The sequence below is a fragment of the Condylostylus longicornis genome, unplaced genomic scaffold (genome assembly GCF_029603195.1).
Source record: "Condylostylus longicornis isolate FDR11 unplaced genomic scaffold, ASM2960319v2 ptg000010l, whole genome shotgun sequence".
Lineage (NCBI taxonomy): Eukaryota > Metazoa > Arthropoda > Insecta > Diptera > Dolichopodidae > Condylostylus > Condylostylus longicornis.
In genome coordinates, this window is record NW_026577979.1 from 11,336,574 (window position 1) to 11,363,400 (window position 26,827).

At 23.7% G+C, this 26,827-nt stretch overlaps 1 protein-coding gene across 1 annotated transcript in view; it reads right to left on the bottom strand.

Moving 5' to 3' along the window:
- The window catches only part of LOC129619171 (potassium channel subfamily K member 1-like), a 48,930-nt gene extending 25,082 nt beyond the window's left edge, over nucleotides 1-23,848 (bottom strand). Inside the window, exons 1-2 of the mRNA XM_055534287.1 lie at nucleotides 23,555-23,848; nucleotides 5,923-6,140 (exon numbers count right to left, since the gene is read on the bottom strand). Coding sequence (XP_055390262.1) covers nucleotides 5,923-6,139 — 217 coding nt within the window. The 5' untranslated portion in view covers nucleotide 6,140; nucleotides 23,555-23,848. The remainder of the gene's footprint in view (nucleotides 1-5,922; nucleotides 6,141-23,554) is intronic.
- Between the last annotated feature and the right edge of the window lie 2,979 nt (nucleotides 23,849-26,827).

A 26,827-nucleotide genomic window follows, 5' to 3' on the forward strand; every position in this document is an offset into this window, starting at 1 on the left:
AATGCAAACATAATTATGAGTCTCTCATATGCGTAATAATACTTATTGGAGGGTAAAATAGAGTAACTTACTTTAAACGTAGCAAGAATCTGGATTGTTTGTGCTGGGTTTTTATAGGAATTGGAAAAATAAAGAACAGAAAATTAAGAGAACAGAAAAAATTAAAATTATTTCTTTGATTTGGAATCATTTATTCGAATACGAGATGCTTCTTTCCTTTAGTCATCATTCCTGGAAATATTATTAAATATTCTCCGAAATCGCAAATATTTTAGTTACATACACTATAAAATGATATTTTTGTTAACATATGCTAAACAAATGATTATACCTTATATAATTATAACATTCCATTCAATATTTATATCAATTAACGTGTCAGAACTCTAAATAAGTATATTTATATGTTTACATGCACTCAAATTTTATTGAAATTAAGATTATGAAAATGATACTTGAATGAGCATCAAAGATAAACCGCATAAAATTCATTCTGTTACATTACGTTTTAATAAAAGAAATGTATTGTATTACAAAATATGTTTATGTACAAGGACTCTGTAGATATATGCATTTATACAACAAAATTCGTTTAAACAAGAAAATGGAATCTTCATTTGTAATCTAACATACATACAAAATTCCTGTTTAAACCAAAATATCTTCATGTAATTCCATAAATATCCTAATATATTGAATTTCCAAAAAAACAAAATTATTCTACATAATTATATACAAGCATATGTACATATGTTAAGCTAAATATATCCAAAAAAAAATATATTTAAGGATGTTGTATACTAAATTTAGAATTTTATTATTGTTCGATAAGAATTTTAATTTTAGATTTTTCTGACATAAAAGAAAATATCCAAAAAAAATGAGTGTGTATTTAATAGATTTTGTGAATAATGAAAACTGAATACATAAAATGTCCTTATAGGATTATAAGGTTTAAAATCACGACAAAAATATATAAAAGAAATTACTTTTTCGTGTTGACAATAAAACAGGTGTAAAATTACATTGCCACATGTGCATAAAGCTATAAAAAATTTTCTTTTATTTTTAGATGTTATACATAAAGCTTCATAATTTCTAGATATGCTCCTAAATATTTAATATTTTATTAATACTAAAAATCTTTTAATAGAATTTTATGTCTTTGAATCGAGTGCATATTGCGAGTATACGTGCACAATAATTTTTCTACTAGTCTCAGTTTTTCCTGTATAATCAAAAGATACAAGACCCTACAAATAAAAAATTACAAAATTTTGCATTAAAAAAATTGAGGCAGTTGGAAAGATTTTTATAAGAGATTCGAAATTTATATAAAAAATGCTTTTAAAACCAGAAAATTGTATTTTCTGTGAGAACAATTTTTCTTTTGTAAAATATTTCTGGGAAATGCTAAGGATATTATATGCATAAATTTTTTTGAATGCGGGACAAAAAGGTAATAATTTTTTTTTTTAAAAATTGAAATATGCTTAAAAACAAAATATAAAAATTAGTTTTACTCTGTATATATTCACTTGTCTGTTTATTTACAAAAATTCGGCCTCTTTTAAAAAAAAATCTGAAATATTGAGAAAAAATTTCTATACGGGTAACATAGAATTTCAGTTAAGTAAAAGAGAATTAATCTCTTAATTAATCTGGAGTAGACAATCAATCACCGTTCGCTTCTCTTTGTAGCGTTATAAATCAACAAAATTTTAAAAATGCTAATCTTTTCATAATGTGCAAAAATTGAGCAGTGTTTTTATACCCGTACGAACGTATGTTCGAAGGGTATACTAAATTTGCCTTACCGTTTGTAACGCTAAGAAATAACGGTCCTAGATATAGACTCAAGTGTATGTTTTTGATCAGCGTCAAATTCTGAGTTGATTTAGCTTTGTCTGTCCGTCCGTCCGTCCGTCCGTCCGTCCCAACGATAACTCAAAAACTAATTGAGCTAAGTTCACCAAATTTTCACAAATGATTTATTGTACTAAGTGCCAGAACCCTATTTAAATTGGACAAGATCGGGGTACCGTTCGGGTAGCTGCCATACAACTTCAAAATTTATTTGGCTGTATCTCAGAAACTATAAAAGCTATGGTATTGAAATTTCACACAAATGAATATATTGATAGGGCCAATGTGTCTGATAAAATTCGTTGAAATTACTTGGCTCCTTCCGGTACCTGCCATACAACTTCAAAAGTTATTTGTCTATATCTCAGAAACTATAAAAGTTATGGTATTAAACTTTCACACAAACGAATATATTAGTAGGGCCAATGTGTCTCATAAAAGTCGTTGAAATTACTTGGCTCCTTCTGGTACCTGCCATACAACTTCAAAAGTTATTTGACTATATCTCAGAAACTATAAAAGCTATGGTATTGAAATTTCACACAAGCGAAGATATTAGTAGGGCCAATATGTATGATAAAAGTCGTTGAAATTACTTGGCTCCTTCTGGTACCTGCCATACAACTGCAAAAGTTATTTGGCTATATCTCAGAAACTATAAAAGCTACAGTATTGAAATTTCACACAAACGAATACATTAGTAGGGCCAATGTGTCTCATAAAAGTCGTTGAAATTACTTGGCTCCTTCTGGTACCTGCCATACAACTTCAAAAGTTATTTGACTATATCTCAGAAACTATAAAAGCTATGGTATTGAAATTTCACACAAGCGAATATATTAGTAGGGCCAATATGTCTGATAAAATTCGTTGAAATTTCTTGGCTCTTCCTGGTAGCTGCCATACAACTTCAACAGTATTTTGGCACAGACAGTATTTTGAAAAACACATTGTACTGAAATTTTGCATAAATTAATATACGGCAACTCCATAGTCAGTTATGGCATCTTTATTCGCACATAGGATAACAAATTCGTACGGGTATCACAGAGTTGACAAGGTCAACTCTATTTTTTTCTCGTTAAAATTAGTTTTCTAGTACTTCTGAAAATAAATTAATGAAAGTATGCCGAATATTTGATTAACCGCTAAAATTAATGAGATTTTTCAAGTACTTTCTTTAATTTATTTTATTTTATGTGATAGCTATGAAAACTTTTTTTAATATTTTTCTTATTTTTCGAAGATATCATTTTCTGTTTAATAAAGTATTATACGATATATGTGAATATACTTCAATATTCAATTATGTACTAATTTATTCGAAAGTTGGTTATAATAAATTTGTATTTCCTTTTGAAAGCAAAAAGGTAATCTTCCGTTCTTGTATTCATAACATCGAATAAAATCTTAACATTCTTTGTTAGAATTGGTCAACAATGTTATTTGAAAGTTTATACTGGTACAGAGTTTATTTAATTCTTTTCAATTTTTTGTTATTTTATAAACAATTGGTTCAATCAACTGAATATATTTGTAATTTTTAGAACATAATTTTGTTAGCTTTACGTATTCAATAATTTTTTTCCTTATAGATCTTAACTACATAATGTGTATATATGTGTAAGGCAAATTTCATAAGTAAAACCACCCATACTACCTTTCCCAAATAAAAACTTCAATTAGAAAAATTTATTCATCCTATCATCAGGATCTATCAGAGAAATCTCTTTCGTATATGCATACCTGTATGTTTCTTTTATCTTAAAAAAAACTTGAAATTCAGAGAAATTATTGTACCCCTACGGTTTATGTTTTCTTTTTTTTTAGTTTTTTATTTTAATGATTTATTTATACACACCAATACATTAAATTTAATTTTTCCTTTTGTATTTATAGTTTTTAAAAATTATTACTTATTTTCTAATTTATATGTATATTTTCGGATCAGTAATCAAAACCCTCTTACTACATAAATATGCAGTGAAAAAAAAAATGTTATTGTCATAAAGAAAATATTCACGTATCATCAGGGTTTTATTTTTCATAATACATAACATATAAATACCTCATACACATATATGTACCACATTATTATTATTTATTTATTTAAAATAAATATAAGAAATATGTTGAAGAACAAAAAAAAAGATCTCTCTAAGGATATATAAGGATATTCAAAATGACGTCATCAACAGAATAAAAATATGTTTTATACATACAGAATTTTCCTTTTTAGATTTTTTCAAAAAAGAAATTTTGAAAAAAAATGCTTATTAGTTCACTTTGTTCGTCCGTCCATGAACAAGTTTAAAAAACTTCTACACACTTGAAGAAAGCTGAAATTTTTAGTGTAGAAAGGTCTTTACTGGAAAGTTATTTCCATAGAAGAAAATGTTTACTTATCTCTTTCTTTCTAAAAGCTAAAGCCCCTCATAGATCTAAAAATGTCATTTTAGCAAACGCCAAAAAGTAGTGTCCGGCTTTTTCTATCAGCATAACTAAATATAATAATAGCAAAGTGGCTGCCCAAAATAACTGTTATCTAAAATCTATTTTTTTCGAGTTTTTGATACCCTTTTTCTCCTAGAAATGTTAGTAGCTTTTAGACACTAATAAAGAGGTTAATTCGTTAGACGAACATTTTTTTTCCACCTCCACCCCTTCTCAAAAAGAAAATTCATTTGTAAGATTTGGGTCTTTTTTTTGGATTTTAAAATATAATAACATTGTCACTTTAATTTCTCGTAATTCAATTGTAAACTAATGGTAAATTCCATGTCTTCAAAAAATATAATTATTTTTCTTAACGCACACAATTAACCCTTAAATTCGAACATTACGTTAACGTCTTTTTAAATTTTTTTTTTTCGTTTTATTGTAAAGATTGTATGTACATCCTAAAAGTATGCAATTTTTGAAATATATTCGTATAAGAATGAAATTAATTTTAATAACGTAGTAGATTGATTTTAAAAGCAGCATTTTCACTTGTTGAAGGTAAAAGTACTACATTACAGAACATTGGTTTGAACTAACTTCATTTTTTATAACTTTTAAAATCTTTTATTCTATTTTCGGATATCTGCAACTTCTCGAAATTATTTTATATTATTTTATTTTTTTATTTTTTAAAATTTCCCTTGCACTGATTTGCTTTATTTTACAAAACAGTAGGGTCCTGTGTAGAGGAAAAAATTGTGTATTTAAATAAAAAATAAAATGAAATTATTTTCGAATATTTTTCCATTTAATAATTTTTCTTTTGAAAACCATTTTATTTTCCATTTTTTTTTATTAAATAAATACTCCTACAATTCTTTTGGAATACGCTTGAGTTAATCCTATGTTTTTATAATGCGATGGTGTTTAAGAGTCGATAATAAGATTCCTTTAAAACCACTAAGGATTGGATTGAAAAACAAAAGTATAAAAAAAGAGAGTTTATTAACCAACAAGTTTTTTCGTTTTTTTCTGCAATGTTGTTTTTTAAAATTAAAATAATTTTGATTTTTAAATATTAAGAAAAAAAAGGAAAACAAGTTGAAAAATGCAATCATTTTTTTACGTGGGTATAAATGGTTTATAACTTTCGCTATCGTAATTTCAATTAAAAAAAATATTAGATAATTAAAAATCTTTAAAATTTCAGATAAAAATGAAATTTTTATGACATAATAGTAGAGTGTTGTTGACCATTATCCACTAATACAATATTAAAAGTAAGAAAATTTTGTTTTATTCTTAAATTCTTGGTGCGACAAAAGTGTTAAATTGGTATAACTTTTACTACTGATTGCCATTTTTCGCCAAAATATTGTTTGGCAACTGAATCTTGTCAAAACTTGTTATGTTATCAATGTTTGAGTTACTACTTCTAATATTTTGTATTTATTTTCAAGTTCTTCTTCACATTTATGATACAATAAATTTCATAACAAAAAATTATTTATTTCAAAACTAACATTAATTAATTAACAAAAATTTCTTCTTGCAATTCTTTCTTCATGTGGCTTGTCAATTATAATATTTTTTATAAAATTTTTATTAACTTACCATTAAGACATCGATTTTTATCTAAGAATTCATCACGAAATGCATCTATACGCCGATCAATATCAGCAATTTTTGGTGCTTCTATTGATGAAAAAATTGATGCTCCCAATATTAAAAACACTGCATAACCACCGATTAATAATAAAAATCGAAATTTATTGTGCTTTTGGTTCGAATTTGAACCTTTGGCACCAAGTGGCCATGCTCCCAGTAACATTCTGAAAGAAATTAAGAAAAAACTATTTATATATATAAAATTACAATGATTTGTTATTTTTTAAGAAAACAGTGAAAATTTTGTGCTGTTCGGTGTTTAGGTTAATTAGAAGAAATTTATTTTTGAGGTTTTTGTCTTTTTCGTTTTAAAATAAAATAAAATTGTCAGTTTAATTTCTCGAAATTCAATTATCATCAAATTAAAATTTCAATAAGCCCGTAGTTGCATTTATAATAATGGTATTTAGCACCATCTCCTTTGAACTGCATTTCGCCCACATTATTAATACGAGCTCCATTGCATGAATTAAGAAAAATAATTTTTTTTTATAATGGCATGGTATTTGTTAACAGTGACTTTCTACACTTACAGAAATTTGAAAAAGCTTGCAGCTTCGGAAATATAAGTTGCCAAAAATTCAAATTTTCCAAATTTCCGAGAGACGATTACTTGAGCGAGTGGAGATTGAAGGATTTTCTTTTAACGAAATGAAGAATTTATTAGTGTATTAGCTAAAATTTGAAACTCCTGCAACTTGCGGTTTAGAAGACCCAGTGTATCAAAAATCTGGAAAAAATGAATTTTTGATAACGTTAAATTTTAAATTATGCCGCGGTTGGAAAAACCAACTACTAGTTTTCTGCGTTCACAAAGCTTGCAAAATGCTTGTGGTTTAACTGCAATGAATGGTTGAAAAATGGAATTTTTAGGGCTTTATAGGGCTATAATTTTTAGAGAGGGGAGGGGGGTAGGAGATTCCATGTAAATTTTCTGCTAAGGAATAAGTTTCTAGTAAAGATCTATATACATATGGAATTTCATCTTTCTATTTTCAAAGATATAGAAGTTTTGTAAACATGTCGGTCCTTGTACTGTAAATTCATTCAAATTATAAATATAGACTGGAGCATCGAACATTAAAAATAGAAAATTTTTTAACAATTATCAAGTTAATTTTGTTATTTTAAAGCAATTGTTACCGTAAAATGCTAATGGGAATGCTTATAAGTACATATATTACCTAATATAGCACTTTAAGTCAAATAAATCGGTATATTCTTGTTTTATAGCAAAAATATATTCTCCACCCGAATGTTTTAATTAAATAAACAACTATATTCTAATATTAGTTCAATGTTATGCTTTTATAAATGCCTCGAAGATAAAATCTATTTCTAGAACCTTTTGTAATTTTACGAAAAAGTTCATGTTTTTTATTTCGCCTTGTAAGATATTTAAAAAATTTCAAACCCTACATAATTGTGTTATAGAAGAAAATTTTACCGATCCGGAAAACCCAGTTAATGTATATAAGAGTTCATTTGTATGTATATATATATATTCAAATTATATATTATATATATATAAGTATACAATCTTATACTCTAATGTATTAAAAAATTATTAAATTTAAATTTAAATGAATTTCTCCTTAAGAAATTTTTCTATATTTGTAGAAAAGAAGTGTGTTAATAAAATGAAAAACAGGAAAATATTTTTTTTGTTTTTTTTTTTGTTTTTTCCAAAGTCTGTTAGCAATTAAGTAATAATTCTTCTTAATATTATTACCCGCTTAGTTTCATACTAATATAGAGGCAACCTAAAGAAAATCAAAAAGAAAATTTATAATTAAAAATTAATTCACCTGAGGTTGCAAATACAATATGCTTTATAAAATAACATTGTTTAAGCTATGATGGCGTAGAATCTATAAACCTATTCAATAGAACTTGTTTATGACATGGTAGAGGGTTATTCAGTATGAACACATTTGAAATTCATTAATGAAATAAAATGAAGAAACAATTGAGAAAATGGAAATTTTTTTATTTAAATTTAAATTGTCTTCAGTTCAATTAATTATGGAGTAGAATAGGCCTCCTTGGTTTTCGATAATTAAAATTTCAGTCACTTTATACAAAATTTAGTGCTTGAACAAGATTTTATTCTAGCAATAAATCGATTGTTTGACAGACTAGAATGATTCTTTGTTCAAGAATAATTTAAGACTATGCATTTCAGTTGTAAGTACAAAATTCCGGTTAGCATTTTAATATAGCGCAATATACCGAATTACGTTATACTCACTTTTACTGAATGAAAATATTTCTCATGAACAATTTTGCTTATTTATTTGCTTCACTCCAATAACGACAACTTTATTAATATTGGTATTTACAGTGAGATGATCATAAATTAGCCATCCTATAGGTATTTCAAATTTCGATAACAGAATGGTTATATTAATGACCATTTAATGTCATTAATTGATGTTAATGAATTAAGTAAACGATATTAAGATATAATCTTTCCATGATAAAATTTTAAACTGTACTGAATAAAACTCACGCATTGCCACATTAAGTAATTCAAAATTTAGTCAGGATAGTCCTATTGAAAAACACGTTATGTATATTGCATATATTTGTAGTAGAAATGGCTATGAAAAGTGAAAATTTCATAATTTAATAAAATATTTTTTTATGTTAAGTGAAGAATAATTGAATAAACTGAACTGTATAGCAGAAACAGAATTTAAAAGTTTCCCATTATCTATTCTGTTCTTTTGAGAGAGTGAAAAATTTTCTTTTTAGGAAATCTGCTTCAACTCAGAAAATACGATATTATGAAAATATAATTCTCTAAAAGAATTTTATTCGCAAATTTTATTAGAAGTAATCAACAAAATATCAAAACTTGTGCAAATATACCATTTTTGGGTTCATGCAAAAAATGAAATACGTGGCGATATTCGATTCATTATTAATTTAATGTTAAGCTAGTTGTTTGTCAAGAAAATAAATAAAGTTTTCGCATTATCACATTCAAGTTCCCATTAAATGAATTCGAGTACAATTTAAAGTTGAAATTTACGAAATTTATACTCTTGCTCATCTAAAATAGAACAACTTGAGGTTTTTAATATTGTATGGTCTTCATGTGAGTATGTGATGAATTATTTTATCTAAACACGTTCTATATACTTAATAAAAATGATGTATTTGCAAATTACTTTTTCTATTCTTGCTGAAATTATCATAATATAGAATTAAATAAGAAAATGTACATTTTATATACATAATATAATATATGTATGTACTTAATGTTGATTAAGTAAATTTTCTTTAATCACAAAACATCTATTATTTATTTATAGTTTGATCTCATATATATATAACGAGTATAATTATATAACAAACATGTATATGCAACATACCGTTACATACGATATGTAACTGATGTTATACATCATTTAGGAAATTAAATAATATATGTATATATATTAGTGTTTCACTAAATATCAGTATGTTGCTTGGTGGTGAACCAGTGATGTAAATATAAAGTGAAAACGAAATATTTTGGAAATTAATTAATAGCTTTGTGTATGGGGTACAAGAACTGAAAATGAAATATTGCATCACATCAAAATCTTCAGTAGAGTAGCTATTCAAAAAATCGTATAAAATTTAATATTTTGTAAATAAAATTTAATATTTTTTTATTTAAGGTTATAACACTTTATTGAATACAAAATAAATAACCCTAAAGAAATTCTTTAAAATAGATCATTAAATATTAGGAAAAATAATACAGATAATTGAACTAATAGTTTGTAAAGGGATGGGCGTATTAAAATTATATACGTATTACTAATTTTTATTGCATACATTTAGGGAAGGTATCATATGAAAAAACATTATATTTGAAAAAAAAACAAGAAGAGAGTAATAGAATGCATGTGTGGTTAGGAAAGGTAGCTTTTTATAAATTTACTTACTTTACTAGATCAGGATCGTAACAAAGCTAATTTCTTAAAAAAAAGCTAAAACAAACAAATTTTGAAGAAAATGAATATTTTAATATTGAAAACCATAATCGAGGCAATAGCTCAGAAATAAAATTTGAATTAAAAGAGGCTAATAGAAAACAAAATTAATTTAATAAAGTATTTATTTTTATCTACTGCCTGCCTGCACCTTATAGACTCGCTGTTTCGAAAAATCAAATTCGATTGGACATTTTAGCTTTTTCTTATAATATTGTTCTCAAATAGAAGTTACAAATTCTAGAACATAGCGTAAGCAGAATTCACAATACGTAAAATTCTCGTTTCAGAACTGGAAAAGCCAATATAAATTGGGCATTTTGATAGGACTTTCATATCGAAAATCTCGGAGGGTGATAAATGAAATTTTTTTTCTAGAAAAGTAATTTTCTAAGTGAGATATACACATGCAGGTGAAATATTGATATTTTATTTCGAAACTTTGTAAGGAAACGCATTGTCTATGAGGTGGTGTATAGACGGAACATATGAATAAATTCCAAGCAGGTCACTAGCATTCATTAAACTTTAATTTGGTAATTTAACTATGGATTACAAAATTTTAATTTGTATGAATATGTAACGATAATATTCGTTGACTTTTTATTATAAATGGTTGATTTTATGCGAAATTCATTATGTTTTATGTTACAACCGAAATTAGTTTAATAATACTTAAATAACGCTTTGTATAAGGCTTCTGACTGGTTAAATCATTTTAGTAAATGAACATTTTTTAGTACAAAATTTAAAAATTTTTTCAGAAATGTAGCAATGCTGTTATAAATTTTTGTTATATAATATAAAAATCTGTTTTTTTTTCGGTACAACGTTGAATACGTTGAAAACCTCTGATAAATATAAATCTAATATGGACACTTTATATAATTGTAAATAATTTGTGTGGCTTAATAGTTTTCTTTTGTTGCTCCATACGGCAAAAATAATTTTTCTTTTTTTTTTGTTTTCTCTTATTTTGATTAAAACAAAACAAAAAAATCCTTAAAGGAATCACAATTGGATTCTTATGAAAAACAAAACAAAACAAAAAAATAAAATAAGAATAAAAATAAAAAAGAAAAATTGTTTATTTGTTTTTCATTTTTTCCTTTTGTTTCATCATTAACGTGTCCTTGAAATTTATTATTTCTTATTTTTATTTCACTCCCCCATTTTTATACGAGTTCGTTTTTGTTTTGTTTTTCCATTTTTCTTTCTTATTCCCTACACACTTATATAAATTATACTTACATATAATTTTTTTTTTTTATTTATTTTTTATATTTTGTTGTTAAAGTTAAATCAATCATTTATATGGATAAAAATGTGTTTTAATAAAAAAATATTGTTATGTACAAACACACAAATATATTAACATTTTATAGAATCATTTAATGTCATCTGTTGTAACATTAAAACTATTTTAATAGTATATGGAGTATTGGAATATAAACAAAAGGTTTGTAAAAAAATTAAATACAATGACAATTCAAGAATGTCAAATAAATAAATGTTAAATAAACATATAAGGTACATAAAATCTTAAAAGTAAGAAGATGTCTTTTAAAAAATTCATACGGAATTTCTCAAATTGATGCTAAGTGCGTAAAAGAGCAACAAGGATAAGAGTAGAATAAGAATAGGAGCAATTGCTGAACGTGCCAATTATAATACTTTTTAAGGCACCGCATGACTTCAAACACTGCTTCTGTATTAACTGTTTTACAAACATTTCAGCAATATCAACCGAATTTTATTTAAATACGGTTTTGATGTGATTTTCAAGCCGGGGATATTATAAAATAGGTACGGTTAGTAAATTAATTAAATATTTTTGAAAAGGAAATTAGCAACAAGTGTTCAGTTACTTAAAACTATAAAATTCCATAATAAAATTTTTGCTTCAAATTTTAATTGAAAGCTATATGTTTTAATATTTCACTTTTAATTTACTTTATAATTTATTTCTCAATTGTTGCATGTTTTTAACCGTTCACTTAAAATTTAACAAACCCATATATTTTATTTCAACCAGCTATATTTAAAACAGTCATTCTTCATTAGATTAATTAAAAAATTTTGCAATTTCTTTAAATTTTTCTTTATTTTAATTGTAAAATATGTAAATGTGTTATATTGTAAGTAAAATACACATACATTAGCAATAAATATTAATTATATGCACATGTAAATTGCTATTTATATAGCATACATAAATGAAAAATATTTTTAAAAGCATTTTGTTTTTTCAAAAAATTGCATACTTTTGGACGTAATAAGTTATTTTGTATGAAATTTCATATATTTAGTCACCTATAATTTCTCTTTAAGAGCTGAATGAATAAATTAATTCAAATTACTCCAATAATAAAATGAAATAAAATAATTTATTTTTACATTAATATTTCTTAAACAATTTATCATTTTTATAATTTTGCTTTATCTTTAACTTCATTTATTATAATTCAATTTATATGACTATTTCAATTTAATTTATAGGTGGCGACAATATCATAAATAAATTTTTATATATAATATTGAACTAAAATTTGATTTATAACCATTCATAATACATATTTAATGTGTTTAGCGCTAAAATAAATTTCAATTAAATCGAATTATATCTAAGTGCTATTTAAACGTAAATATATACATATTATTCTATATACAGTATATAGTTAGTATATGTTATTAAATATGCATTTATAGAAATCGTAAAATAATCTAATCAAAAATTATAGAGATATTGTAATAAAATTTCGAAAAAAAAAATAAAATCAATTAAATTTCAATTCTATATAAATGAAAAAGAAAATATTTCAACTAATTCCAGGTTAATTTGTTATTGAATTTAAGGACATTTGTATAGTAAAATATCATTTATCAAAAATTTTGATAAATTACAAAATCAATATTAAAAAGATGTAAAAGTAATTTTAAATTAGTGTGTTAATTTAGTTTTTTTTCAATTAGATTTAATCTATAATCAATGTACTTAAAAATTATGTAGGTGTACTTAGAGTTTTAATGTAAAACAGTTTAGTAGATAAGCTTTTATTTGTTCACTGCTGGAATTTTGGGAGAATTTTTAAATCGTATATTGAATAAACAATTACGAATATGTGCGAAATTGTGAGATATCCAGAATTAAAAGATTTTAGAGCAAAGAGAAAAATTTGTGTCATTTATATTAATATTAAAATAGTCATGAACGCTTTTCCAAAAATATTAGCCTTTTCTAACTAAGTTTTGTAATTTTGTGCCATCTTAAATTTTCGTTCAATTTTATTTTTAATTTAAAGCAAAATTAAAGAATAAAAGCGCGAGGCAACAAGTGTACAATTTTTTTGAAAATATTTTCACATTTTAATATTCACGTGTAATTCATGGTTAATATTCAAAGGAATTTCCTTTTTATTTACTTTTTTTTTTCCAGTGAAAGGCAAAATTCATTTTATTTTCACTTATATTTTAAAAAAGATTTCATTTTTGTTTTTTTCATTAATTAACGCAATTTTAAATTGAATACATTTAATATCAAAGTGAATGAATGCTTTCTTTACAAAAAAAAAAAAAAAAAAAAAAATTTAATGAAAATTTTTTTATTTGAAGTTTTCATGTATAAAATTCACTTAAGGATATTCTAAAAATAAATATTCCAAGTAAATATTTTAAATGCTGAACTTACACACAAGTATATGCATAGTATGTATGTATGCGTAGGGATGAAATATCAAACTGATAACATACTGTGCAACCCTTATACAATATAGAGGTGAGATGGCACAGTGTGATCATTTACATTATTTTGAGGAAATTTTTCTACCTTTCTACTTTCTACCTTCTACCATTTGTATTATATATTCTTTTTTATTTTTACCTTTGTATTGTTGAATATTACATATAAGTGTGTGTACAATAATGTTGTACAGCTAAATATATTCCATACCATTCCATTTCTTATTGAATATTTTACGTAAATTGTACGTTATGGAACATAATTATATTTACACAAAAAGAGCAGTTAATTGCTTCTAAAATTATACTAAAATATTAATTTTGCTCAGTTAATTATCTAGAATTTTGAATTTTAATTGACAATGAAGGTCAATTTTTCTTTATTATTATATTTTGGTCATAAATTATGAGAAAATTCAATTTTTCTCATTTCTTCTTTTGTTATTGCTGATATTTACCAAGATTTTGATTAATTGTAAATGAGAATTTTTCGATCATAGAAACTGTTATAATTGATTAATAAATTTTATATTAGTTTTTTGATTAAAAAACATAATTTAAATATAAATTGTGGCATAATATATTAATGGAAATATTAATTGTATTATTAATTTTAATATTGCTTTGACTACTAAAAATTAAAAGTAAAACTCGGTTCTTATGGTACAAAGTTTTCTTCAATTTGGATGTATTTTGCGAAAATATTAAATGAAATATAAAATGTCTCTGTAAGGGAATTTATTCTTAATTTATTGAAATTTATTTAAAATATTACTGCCTATGGCTACTATTAATAAGGTTTCTGAAAATTCTGTCTTTGTATTCAATTATGTACTTGAGACAAAAGAAATTGATTTTGCTTTTAATTGTCCGTATATTTATTATTAAGCTATGATGTTACTCTTTTTTAAATTTCATTATAACTAAGCAATTAGCGCTCTAACAATTCTGCTGAGTCATTTAATTTTTATTTAATTCGCTGTAGCTATTTCAGAATTTACTATATTTAATTTTATACATAATAATTTATTTCAGCAGCTTGTGATATTAAATAAATTTTGTTAAAATATTTGTCAACAAAAATGCAGTAACATTGACTTTTTTAAGATGAGTCTGAGCCCATAAACCATTGATGTTTTATAATTAAATTTCATATTATTGTTAAGTTTTTGTGAGGCAATCGAATTTTATTGTAATTTCAGTAAACAAAAATTTGCATATTTTTAGGATAAGAACAAAATTTTTATAATCAATAGTTAGCAAGCTAACTATTCTCTTATTACTCTGCTCTATTAATTAATCATTGTACTGAAAAGATATCTGAGACAATACAAATTAACATGGAATTTTTGGGGTGTTCAAATATGAAATTTCAGAAACTTAAAAATAATTATTTTTGTTTTTGTGAGAAACATGAAAAAATTGATTATTATCCTTTTTACCTAATATTCTCTTTAAACATTTTTGTATTGTAAAAATTATCTTCGAAAATTTTGCTTTCACATTTTCAAATTAATAAGGATTACTTAATAATAGCTAGTAGTATTTGAGAAACATAAGTTATAATTAGAAATTTGAATAAATTATATACGTCTGCAATTATAGGGGTTAAAAAAAGATACAAACGAATATTAATTGTAAATCAGTAACGGTAATCATAATATCTATAGCTAGATGAACCTAGATAAAAATAAAACTTGACTAAAAAACAGTAATTTCCTGTTAATGAAACTATTCTCACTGTCTCTTGAATGCTCTTACAAAATCTATTCTTTGATAATCTTGTATTCCTTCTCTATAAATGCAATTAAATTTGTAAATTTTACTCATTACTTCAATTAATTTTTACTAACTGATTTAAATCGCTAACTATCTAAGGGAAATATTTTGAAATAATTTGAATTTATACTTATACAAAATTTTTTCTATATTGAAAAAATAATTGCTTAAAAGAAATTCTAAAAGAAAAACTAGTTTTTAAACTAAGTAATTAAAATGTGCCGCTTCCATGAAGTTCCTCCTATACTCCGGTTTAATATATTTTCAGCCTTTGATACCACATTAACACGTATGTAAATCCACACATTTTTTTAAAAATAAATTTGGGTAATCGTCTACTACATCAACAAATACAATTAAATTGTGCTAAAAAGTTTAAATTTGAAATTTAACTTTTATATTAAAGGACTGTACTCGTACAAAGTAACGTTAACATATTTTTGTAATAAAAAATTATTTTTTTAATAGTTACTTGTACCATATAAAAATTCTGCTTTCATCCAAACTTATCTTCCAAAGTCAAAAAAATTTTGTGTAAAATAAAAATGAGAAAAAAATTAATACACTCATTTTTTTTTTAAAGAAATAAGGAAATATTTTTGGCACTAACAAAATTAGTCACGGGTATGCTTATATGGCACAGGTTAAACAAATTCACAAAAGTAATATTAAAAAATGTTTGTGTGTATGTAGTTCTTGTATATATAAACATTTAAAATATTTAGTTATGCTTGTTTTTGTAAAGAATGTTCATAGAAGGTTAAATATAGTGCAAAAATATTTCGTTTTTTTTTTTTAAGAAAGGTCAAATGATATTAGCAAAATGTTAACATTTCAGTACTATAAAGTATTAAATAGACATGTACAACGTGTCTTAACAAATTTGTACATCGTCTTTAAAACAAGTATATACATATTATGAATAAATATATATGTATACATACAGGGTATTCGAGTAGGGTAGGGTACTGAAATGACCTGCGTGAACAAAACTTTGATATTTCCAATACCCCACCATCCTTCTCTTGTAATTGGATTAATTTATTGAACTTGAAAGTTGGTTTTCCTGAAAATCGGAATTTTTTTTTGTGCGTTTTTATTACGACTCAGGAAACTTGACAAATTTATATGAAATTCTCTTTCTAGAGTTGAGAATAAAAGCTTTTTTATTGTACGAAATTTTTAAGTGTAAAATCCAAGAATTTTAAATTTACAGGCGACGCTTTTTAAAAATTGAAAACTTTATGACAGAAAAATCCAGTAGGAAGTCGAACAAAGGTAAACGTCCCTCAATTATTATGTTGGAGAATACCGTCGAGTCTTGACACCTTGTATATTATATACATGCATAAGTACATATATGAATGTATGAATAAATTTGTTTTACTAAATAAAATAAAGTGTTTGATAAGTAAAATTTATGCTATATAATAAATATATGTATAAGTACTTATGTGAAGCATGTCGCAATCGCATGTATATTAATATTTCACACTAAAGTACAATAAAGTTGGATCAAATTAATGGTTTGAAAAGAAGCATTTTTCCATAATGGTAATGTATTAACAAAATGGTTATAGTGAGTTAAAAAAAATAATTATACTTTCCTATGGCATGGCATTAACCGTTATTTTTTCGCTTTTAAGAAAAGCTTTTAGTTTGGGAAATATAAGGCGATGAAAATTCAAGAGCAATAACTTAGAAGGAGTCGTGGTAGAAAGAAAAATTTTTTCAGTATTTATAAGATGCTAAAATTTCAGACTCCCGTATGTTGCCGTCTAGAAGAAAAACAATATCAAAAATTTGAAAGAGATGGTATTTTTTAGTCCCTTAAAGTCAAAAAATGGTATTTTTAAGAGTTTAAGAGACTATGACTTTTAGAGGGGAGGAAATAAATAAAAATTCTTGTGCGTTTCTACTAAAAATTTATTTGTGTATACATAGTTGTATTTGTGCAAATTTCATTTTTCAAACTCAAAGTTTTGTAAAAAAACACAAGAAAAAAACAGTCTGACGGACGTCAGAGTTAAACTAATAAACGCTTTCCTTAAATTTTTTGGAAAAATTCTAAAAAGAATACGAAATTATTGTGAATATTTTGTAAGCGTGTACATATTTATAAATATATACGTAAGTATGTTTGGACAATATGTAAATATATTTCTTTTACATTTTTGTCAATAAAATTAAAAGAAAAATTCTAATTAAATCACTTTTAAAATAATGAAAAAATTTGATAAATTTTATCATAAACAGCTTACAAAACTATATGTTATTTGTATGTATGTAAAGATATATGTAGTTTATACGCTTATGTAATGCTTTTAAATAGTAGTTCAACAATTTACGCATATCTGCAACAAAGAGGAAGAAATAATTTGATAGGCTGTTAAAAGCTATTCAATAAAAGACTTTATGTAATATTGTTTAACAATATTTTTAAGTCTTTATCAAAGATAAAGACTGTTCAATATTTAAACAAGTATTCAGAGTTTTCGAGCCTCGACTTAATTAAAATAATTTTGAAAATTTTTCATAAAATAATTTTCCATATACTTCGGCAATAAATTGTCCTTATCTGTCATATTTTCTGAGTTATAAAGCATAAAAATTGGAGGCTTTTAAGTAAAATTAATTTTGTGCCTCGACTGAAGTACGGGTTAAAGTGATAAGTTCATTTAGTACAGTACAACTTTTATACAAAATTTTTAGAATGCAGTCTATAGCCTAATTTTACTTTTTGTCTTAAGAAGTTTTGAATTCTTAAGAAGTTTACGAAACAAATGTATTATAATTTTTTCCTTTCGTAAAAATTTTTTAATTGAATATTAGGTCGACGTTGTTCTTAAAATATTCACACTTAAAAAATTCTGGAAAAAAAAATGGCACTTTTCATCTTCTTTTATTATATTTCCTACATTTATGATTATTGCTGTCATCAATGTCACTCACATGTACATACAAATTATCTCTGATATGATTTATACTTTTAGTTTTAGATTTGTTGTAACAGGAGAATGATAAGAAATTTCTTGTAATACCAGTAGAAAAATATGTAATTGAATTGTATAAAATAATAATGTATACAAGTATACAATTGCATACAATTAATCTTTTGGATCTCCTCCTAGTTAGACACCATGTTTTTCTCATGCACAACATATGCATGTATAATAAGTTCTATCTTAAAGCGAAACAAACACAAAGTGTTAGCAATTTAAAAAAAGAATAATACACGCTTGTGTAGTGTACATATAAAATACAATTTGGGATAAAGAGGCAAAAAAGAGAATTTTTAAATTATGTCACGTTTTCCTAAAAAATATGATAAATCTATACGTACATACATAATATGTATTTAATATTAATGTGGAAATATTAATATTGCACGTACAGCTTTTCTATATTTTATTATTTCCCGTTCATATTTTTATTTCACTTGTATAATATTAAGAATAACTATTGTATATACACTTGCAGCTTACATACATGTATAATTTTATAATTTAAAATTAATATAAAAAATATTAAAATTTTTTATAATTATTACAAAAATTACAATTTAACAAATTAATGTGTAATAATTAAATTCCCAAAATGATCATTAATAAGAAAAACAAAATATGGAAAAACATAGCCTAGGTGCTTTAAAAATGAATTACGAGAAAAATTATATTTTTATACATTTTTAACTCTTATACATTCAGTTTAAGTTAATTAAGAACAACAATTAAAAATTTTATTAAATATTAATTTCGTTTTCATCACGGTTTTCAAAATGCCTACTCATTTAAAGAACGTACTATATAAATTTATTAAGTGAATTCCATTTCCGACTGGAGTGAGTGATATTAATTGAATTTTACAAGTATGTACTGTCCTAGCTTTTACTTCATAGGAATTAAAATAGTGTAAAACGAGAAAAAATAGAGTTGACCTTATCAACTCTGTGATATCCGTACGAATTTGTTGTCCTATGTGCGAATAAATATGCCATAACTGACTATGGGACAGACTATATGACTTTAAGTTGCCATATTACCTTATTGATTTATGCAAAATTTCAACACTATGTGTTTTTCAAAATACTGCGTGTGCCAAACTACTACTGAAGCTGTATGGCAGCTACCAGAAAGAGCCAAGGAATTTTAAGGAATTTTATTAAACACATCGGCCCTACTAATATGTTCGTTTGCATGAAATTTTAATGCCACAGATTTTATAGTTTCTGATATATAGCCAAATAAATTTTGAAGTTGTATGGCAGCTACCAGAACCGGTACCCCGATCATGTCCAATTTAAATAGAATTCTGCCACTTACTACAATAAATCATTTGTGAAAATTTGGTAAACTTAGCTCAATTAGTTTTTGAGTTATCGTTGGGACGGACGGACGGACGGACAGACAGAGCTCAGAATTCGACGCTGATCAAAAACATACACTTGAGTCTATATCTAAGACCGTTATTTCTTAGCGTTACAAACGGTAAGGCAAATTTAGTATACCCTTCGAATAAACGTTCGTACGGGTATAAATAGAAGTACATTTTTTATTTGTTAACCTAAGTGGTAAGCAATACGTTAACCGAGAAATATGCAAGCAATAATAATTCTATAATAATTTCTTCCTAAACAGTAAGAAAAATTTTTGGAAATTTGTCGAAAATCCGTTTTGTAAAAATTTAAATCCCGGTTTTTTTATTTCAGATCTACTTAAGATCGTATTAATTGCAGGGAATCAACCAAATGATGTACGAATTTGCTTGCAGTTGAATAAAAATACATTATGATCAATTTTAATATTTTTCACTTCAGAGAAGCTCGAGAATTAAAATATTTTAATTTTCCAAATAAATTTTGTAGGATACAATTTTGTTCTCCTATACATCTTATACAATATATATAAATATAAATACAATATAGCTGTGTATTTTTTAAATACACGACTATTTTCAATAATAAGGATTAATTTTAATTGGAAAAAGTATTAAATTTTAGCAAGTAATAAAATAAAAGGAATACAATAAAATTTATCTGATAAGTCTAGGAAAATTCGGATTAAAATCACATGTTTCTATATTATTTTTAAATATAAATCATTTTGGAATTGTGGAATTTATAAGACATATAAATCATTTTTTTATCAATAATTGTGTCCATATAATATTTTGTATAATAAATTTTAATTTTTTTATATTCTATGAAATAAAGGACTATTAATCATTTATAAAAACAAATTAATATATGTAAGGAAAGCATACTGATTAGAATGTCAAGTTTATTTATTAGAAATAACTAACTAGTTCTAATAATCTAAACATTTTATTTTTGAATCTCATGGATTCGCAGAAAGTAAGTGCACATTTTAAAATATTAATTTTTTAAACAAAACCGCAATGTGAAATGCAAATCATTCAATAGTAATATAACTTTTTCCTGATTGAGACAATATTGTATGAATCTAAAAAGATTCACAGACCGAAGTTATACATTACATTAAATACATGCTATTTAAATAGAGAATTTAGATTGTGCTTATTTCTGAGTACCAAGCAACCATGTCAAAAAATCCGCTCAAGATTTATTTCCATGGTAAATTTAAATAACTTATACAGATCGACAGCACACACCTTTTCTAGCACAACAAACCAGCGTCATTATTTCTGGGTTAAATATTACTAGCTTAACCCACAAATAATGATGTAGATATAAAATTTATTTTGTCACTTTTAAAGTAATTTAGATATTAAACCTATAATTTATTAAATGTATTTATTCTACATGGTCATATTATATGGTATATTTGTTGAAATTATGTTATTTTCTCTGTTTCACAGAAGTATAATTTGATTTTAATATTCAAAGTATAAATTTAGTAAAGAACGAATTTAAAAATAAGCTATAGTACGTACATGTTTATTAAAATAATTACTATGTAAGACAATACTTTTCTTCTATAAAGGATGATTGATTATAAATTTATAATAAATTTGACTTAAAACGGTAACAGTAAAAATATAAAAATGATATAAACGCGTAAATAAAATTTTCTTAAATTAAAAAATATTAGTATATTAATTAAGTCTTAAAATAAGGAAACAATATAATCAATTTATATAAAAATAGGCCCATCGCACACATTCACACAGAATAAAAATACAAATTTTTTAAGCTTACGAGTATTCATTAATTTTAATAATAAAAATTACTTTTTTCCCCAAAATATTTTTATTCATAGCATTTACTTGCATCGAATTTTATTTTTTTCTACGAAATAATTACAATTATTTATTTTACTCTTTTTAATGTTGAGTAATTATGATTTTAATGTATAATAAAATGAGTCGATTATAAAGAGACGTTTATAAATTATATTGATAATAATTAATAAGTAATTCGAATATATGCAAGAGGGAGAAATTAAAAATTGAAGAGTAAAGTTTCTATTTTTGAAAATTAACAATAAATTATTTGATATTATTGATAGAGAGAATTAATCATCAATGTCATAATTATCATACTTTTAAGAGAGAGAATCTTACGAGTATACCGTAGATTTTGAATGTTTAGTTGCTTAAATAAATGCATGGGTTTAAAAACTCTTTCTCTTTATTTTTAATAATGTTAAAAATAAAATTAAGAAATTTCAAATTTACTTTATTTTTCTGTTGCAAAATAATTTCAAAATTTTGCTCATAAATTTGATTTTTTAAAATTTTTTGTATTAAAAACTATTATTACTAAAAATAATTTTCTCGAAATGTTTTATAAATAAGCATGAAATAGAACAAATAAGGGGTCTAAAATAAAAATAAATTAAAGCCTACACAATCTAATAATTTTTAAATCTTACAACTGAAAATTAATTATAACAGGAAAAAAATCATTATTAACTGAATTTAAAAGCATAATTCGATTTTTTTTTAAATTCTTAATTTAATTAAGAAAATTTTGAAAAATTTTCATAATTAATTAAAATTTTGCATTTTTTTACATACATTAATATTTCTGCCCTACATATTTTAAAAAATTATGTTAAGTACACACCGAAATGCATTATTTTTCTTTGTATTCGTATATATTGTATATATATTTTACGAAAAGTAGGACATGATCCTTTTTTTTTTAAAAAAAAACTTTTTTCTCTTTGTTTTAATTCAAACTTTAAATATAAGAACGAAAATTGTATATAAGTATATTTTCAATTTGTACATAAAATACATATTTTTATGTACATACTAGTCATTATTGTAAAATATCCAATTTTCTTTTCGTAAATTTTGAAAATAAAATGTCTTAGCAATTTATTTTGAAAATTTAATATAAAAATTTACAGCATAAATGTATAAGTCCGTTACGAAAGCATTGAGAAATAAGGAGTAGAACTATACTTATATTAAGAATTTCATTTGTACATAATTAAATTAAATAATAAGAACATGACTTGTTAAATAAATTTTATGTATATATAATTATTGTATGGTATAAATATGTAAGAATATAAAAATTTAGGCAGAAATATAATCTTCTATAATTTATCTCTGATAAAAAGTACATTATGTATACAATATAAATTAAAATTGTAAGCTGGTTGTATATAAACAACTAAATGTCCTAAATATTATTAAAGTTCATAGTTTATATATACAAAATATCGATACCTCAGAGTAACAGTGTGGTATCCCAAGAAATGCAATTTTGTTATTAATCATAAAAAAGCTGTTTTGTCTTTCCAATTTACCTTTACATCATATTTTTGTAGTGAATATCGTAAATGAATATTTTTTTTATAAATTTCCGATTTTCACGAATTTAGCAATATTAAAATGATTTTATTAATTAAAACTTACTAAATATAACTAATAATAATAAAATCCTAGACAGAATTAAAACTATGTATATTTATCCTTTTCCTAAAGTCTATGATATCTGAAAAAATTTCAAAATTTTTCATGATTATCGCACTGTTGCTTTGTGGTATAGAATATTAATTCTCAAGTGAAATAAATTAAAGCAATAATTTAATATTATAAAATTTCAATAAGAAAAAATATAAATATAAATAATTTACCTTTTATTTTAAATTTTTATTAAAAAAATTCTCAAAAAAAATTTGTTTTTTCTTTTCGTTCAAAGAAAATTTTGTAAAGTTTTCGTCTTATTGAATCTTGTATGTTTTGTTTAAGAAATAGAATATCACCTTTATTTTTTTTGGTTTCTTCTTATATAGTATATTATTTTATATATGTATATATTTATGTATAAATTCAAAAAATCATTATTATATAGTAAAATTTTTTGTTTATATACACATGTAAATTATACATGTATACGCATTATGTAAGTAAATAAAACTTCCTCTTTGGTAATAAAGATATTTTGTAATATTTTTGGAAAAAAAAAATTTTTCTTGTTTTTTTTTTTTATATAAAGTTATTATACAAAATTTTATTTATAAGCACATTTATATTCATATATTTATATACGTTTTTATATTCAAGCATTTGAGTATATTTAATGTACACTTATTATATTTACAATATACACTCTGTTTGCGTGTTTATATTTGTTTCTTTTGTGTTTTTTGTTTTATAAATATCCTGATTATATTTTATATATATATATGAACAATCATATAGCTATATCCTTTTATATATTAAAATTATATTATTAAATTATTGTAAAAATTTTCGTAGTTTTTTATTTTATTGTTGTTTTTTTTTATATTACTTAGAAAAACTCTTTGATATTTAATTTCTATATTTGTGATTTTGTTAAAAGTAAAAATAAAAATATTAAAATGATAGTGTATGTTTGTAGTATGTGAATAGTATAACAATAATAATAGGTATAACAATAAGGATATCTTATTATTATTGTTATACAATGTCTAATTTTAAAATTGTGTGTTATTAAACACGAGATATGTGAATATTAAAATAGAGTTAAAGGATTTTATTTTTAGTACCGGCGCAACAATCACACTTTAATTTTTTTCTTTTTGCCTCATCTAACATTTAAAAAAAAAATTTTTACGAAATTTTCTTTTATTTTTAGTTGCTTGAATTCAAAACGTAAATATGTTTTTTTTATTTTATGTTTTTATATTTTTTTACAAGAATTTTTTTTTCGCAAAAAAAAAAATTTCAAGTTCAAGGTATTTACGAAAATTAAAAAAAAAAGGGAAAATAAATATTTTTTCTAGTGTTGATTTTTTCGTATTTATTTTACTTAATTATTGTCAAATAAAATAATATCAAAAATTTAGAACAATTTCAAAAAAAATTTTAATTAAAAATTATTTACTTTTTTTTTTCTTTTATAAATTTTTAAATAAGTTTTTTAATTTATAAATTAAAAATTAAAAAAAAATTTTTTTTTTAATTTTCTTTTGTTGTCTTGTTGTTGTCTTACACTTAAATTTTACTTTATTATATTTTTTGTTTTATTTTAGAAATACAATAATAAAAAAAACACTTATCGGGAAAATACGAAACACGAAACGAGATCCATCCGGTTCAATATTAAAGCTTTAACTGACCCAATCCAATTTTAGTTATCTAGACTATTGCAAAGAAAATAATAATAAAAATAATAATAAAGAAAATGAAAATATACCAAGAGCAAGAATATGTATCTATATTATTGTATATAAATGTAAATAATACATATGTATATATATTTACAAATACAAGAGGTAATTAAATGAATATACAAGAATATTTTAGTATATACATACGAGTACATACATTTTATATAAAAAAATTCTCTTTCTAGCTCCTACAGTCCTTTCTATCCTATTCCTATCTTCAATATATACAACCTATACCCTAAAATTTTTTGAATATGTATGCATGTATATAATACATAAAATAATAATAATCATCATCATCAACATCTCTATTTTCCATATATGTATACATACACGCTTTTAAATAGAAAACATATATAAATTTACATATAAGCATTTGTGTATTAACAATATACGACTACGTCTTTTGTTTTCATATCATTAAAAATAAAAAATTACATTGCTATAAATGCTTATACATAATATTATTATATTATATAAGTTACACACATTATATTTGTATGTCATAATATAAATGTATGTAACAACATTGAATATAAACAAACCAAAAATAAGAAGAAAACCAAAACAAAAAATTTTTTTTTGTATTTATAAAGCTCAATCCCGACCCGACCAAACAAAAAAAAATCTTTTATTTTCTCTCTTTTCTCCTCTCTATATACTCATGACTGTACACACAAAAACAACAACAACAGCAAAAAATTGTAATATGCTTCAAATAATCTACTTTTTTTTTTACACTTTATTTAAAACGTACGAAAAAATTCTCGGCGAAAAAGAATTTTTTTTTTTCTTCTGTTTTTAATTTTTTGTTTGTATCTTTTTGGTTTTTTTGTTGTTGCATTTTTTTTGTTATTATATTAAATCTTATATTAAATGAAAAGTTGGAAAAACTGTTATAACATAAAAAGCAAAAAGAAAGTGGCATAAAAAAATAAGTTGAATAAAAACGAGAGCGAAATTTTATTACGAAGAAAAAAAAAATTAAAAGAAAGAAAAAAATTTACAAAATAAAAACAACCACCAAACTTGCAACCACTTTGTTTAGAATGAATGAGAAAACAGGAACACAATATACAAACTATAGGGTACAGGAAAGTAAGAGTTTTAGCACTGAGTATATTATAATTGTTAGAAGTCATTCGGATTCGACTCTGATTATTACTCTAAAATTATTCGTGAAAAATGCAAGTGGAAATGATTTTATTAGTTTGGACTGTTTAAAAAAGGTGATTAAATTAGCGTCAGACGTAGATGGAAACAATTATTTGCAAAAAATCTTTCAAGTTCAAAAACTTGGTAATGAAAACTCTAATTTGGACTTGGGTATTTTTACCTTATTCGCCATAAAACGGTATATTTTACAGTGATCTCACTAATATTAGAGTTGTAATATTTATATATAAATCAATAGAATTGATTTTATGAAACTTTAAATTTGGGCTGAAAACACCAAGCAAAATACCAAAATATCGATGCCTGTGTTCTTTTTTATTTGTTTTTAATTTTACTGCGGTTAAATTTAAAACAACAAAATAGTAATTCAATATTATAAAATAAATTTGAAAAAAATCAATGATTTTTGAGGTAGCACATTTTTCTGGGATAAGACGAAATATTTTTTTACAAAACACTCTTCAAATTAAATTGTTTTTATAATATTAAATTAAGGAATAAAAATTGCATACTTTTTGGGGCAGAATAAAATTAGAAGCCTCAACTATTTTCTTATTTTAAAAGGCGATCATGCAA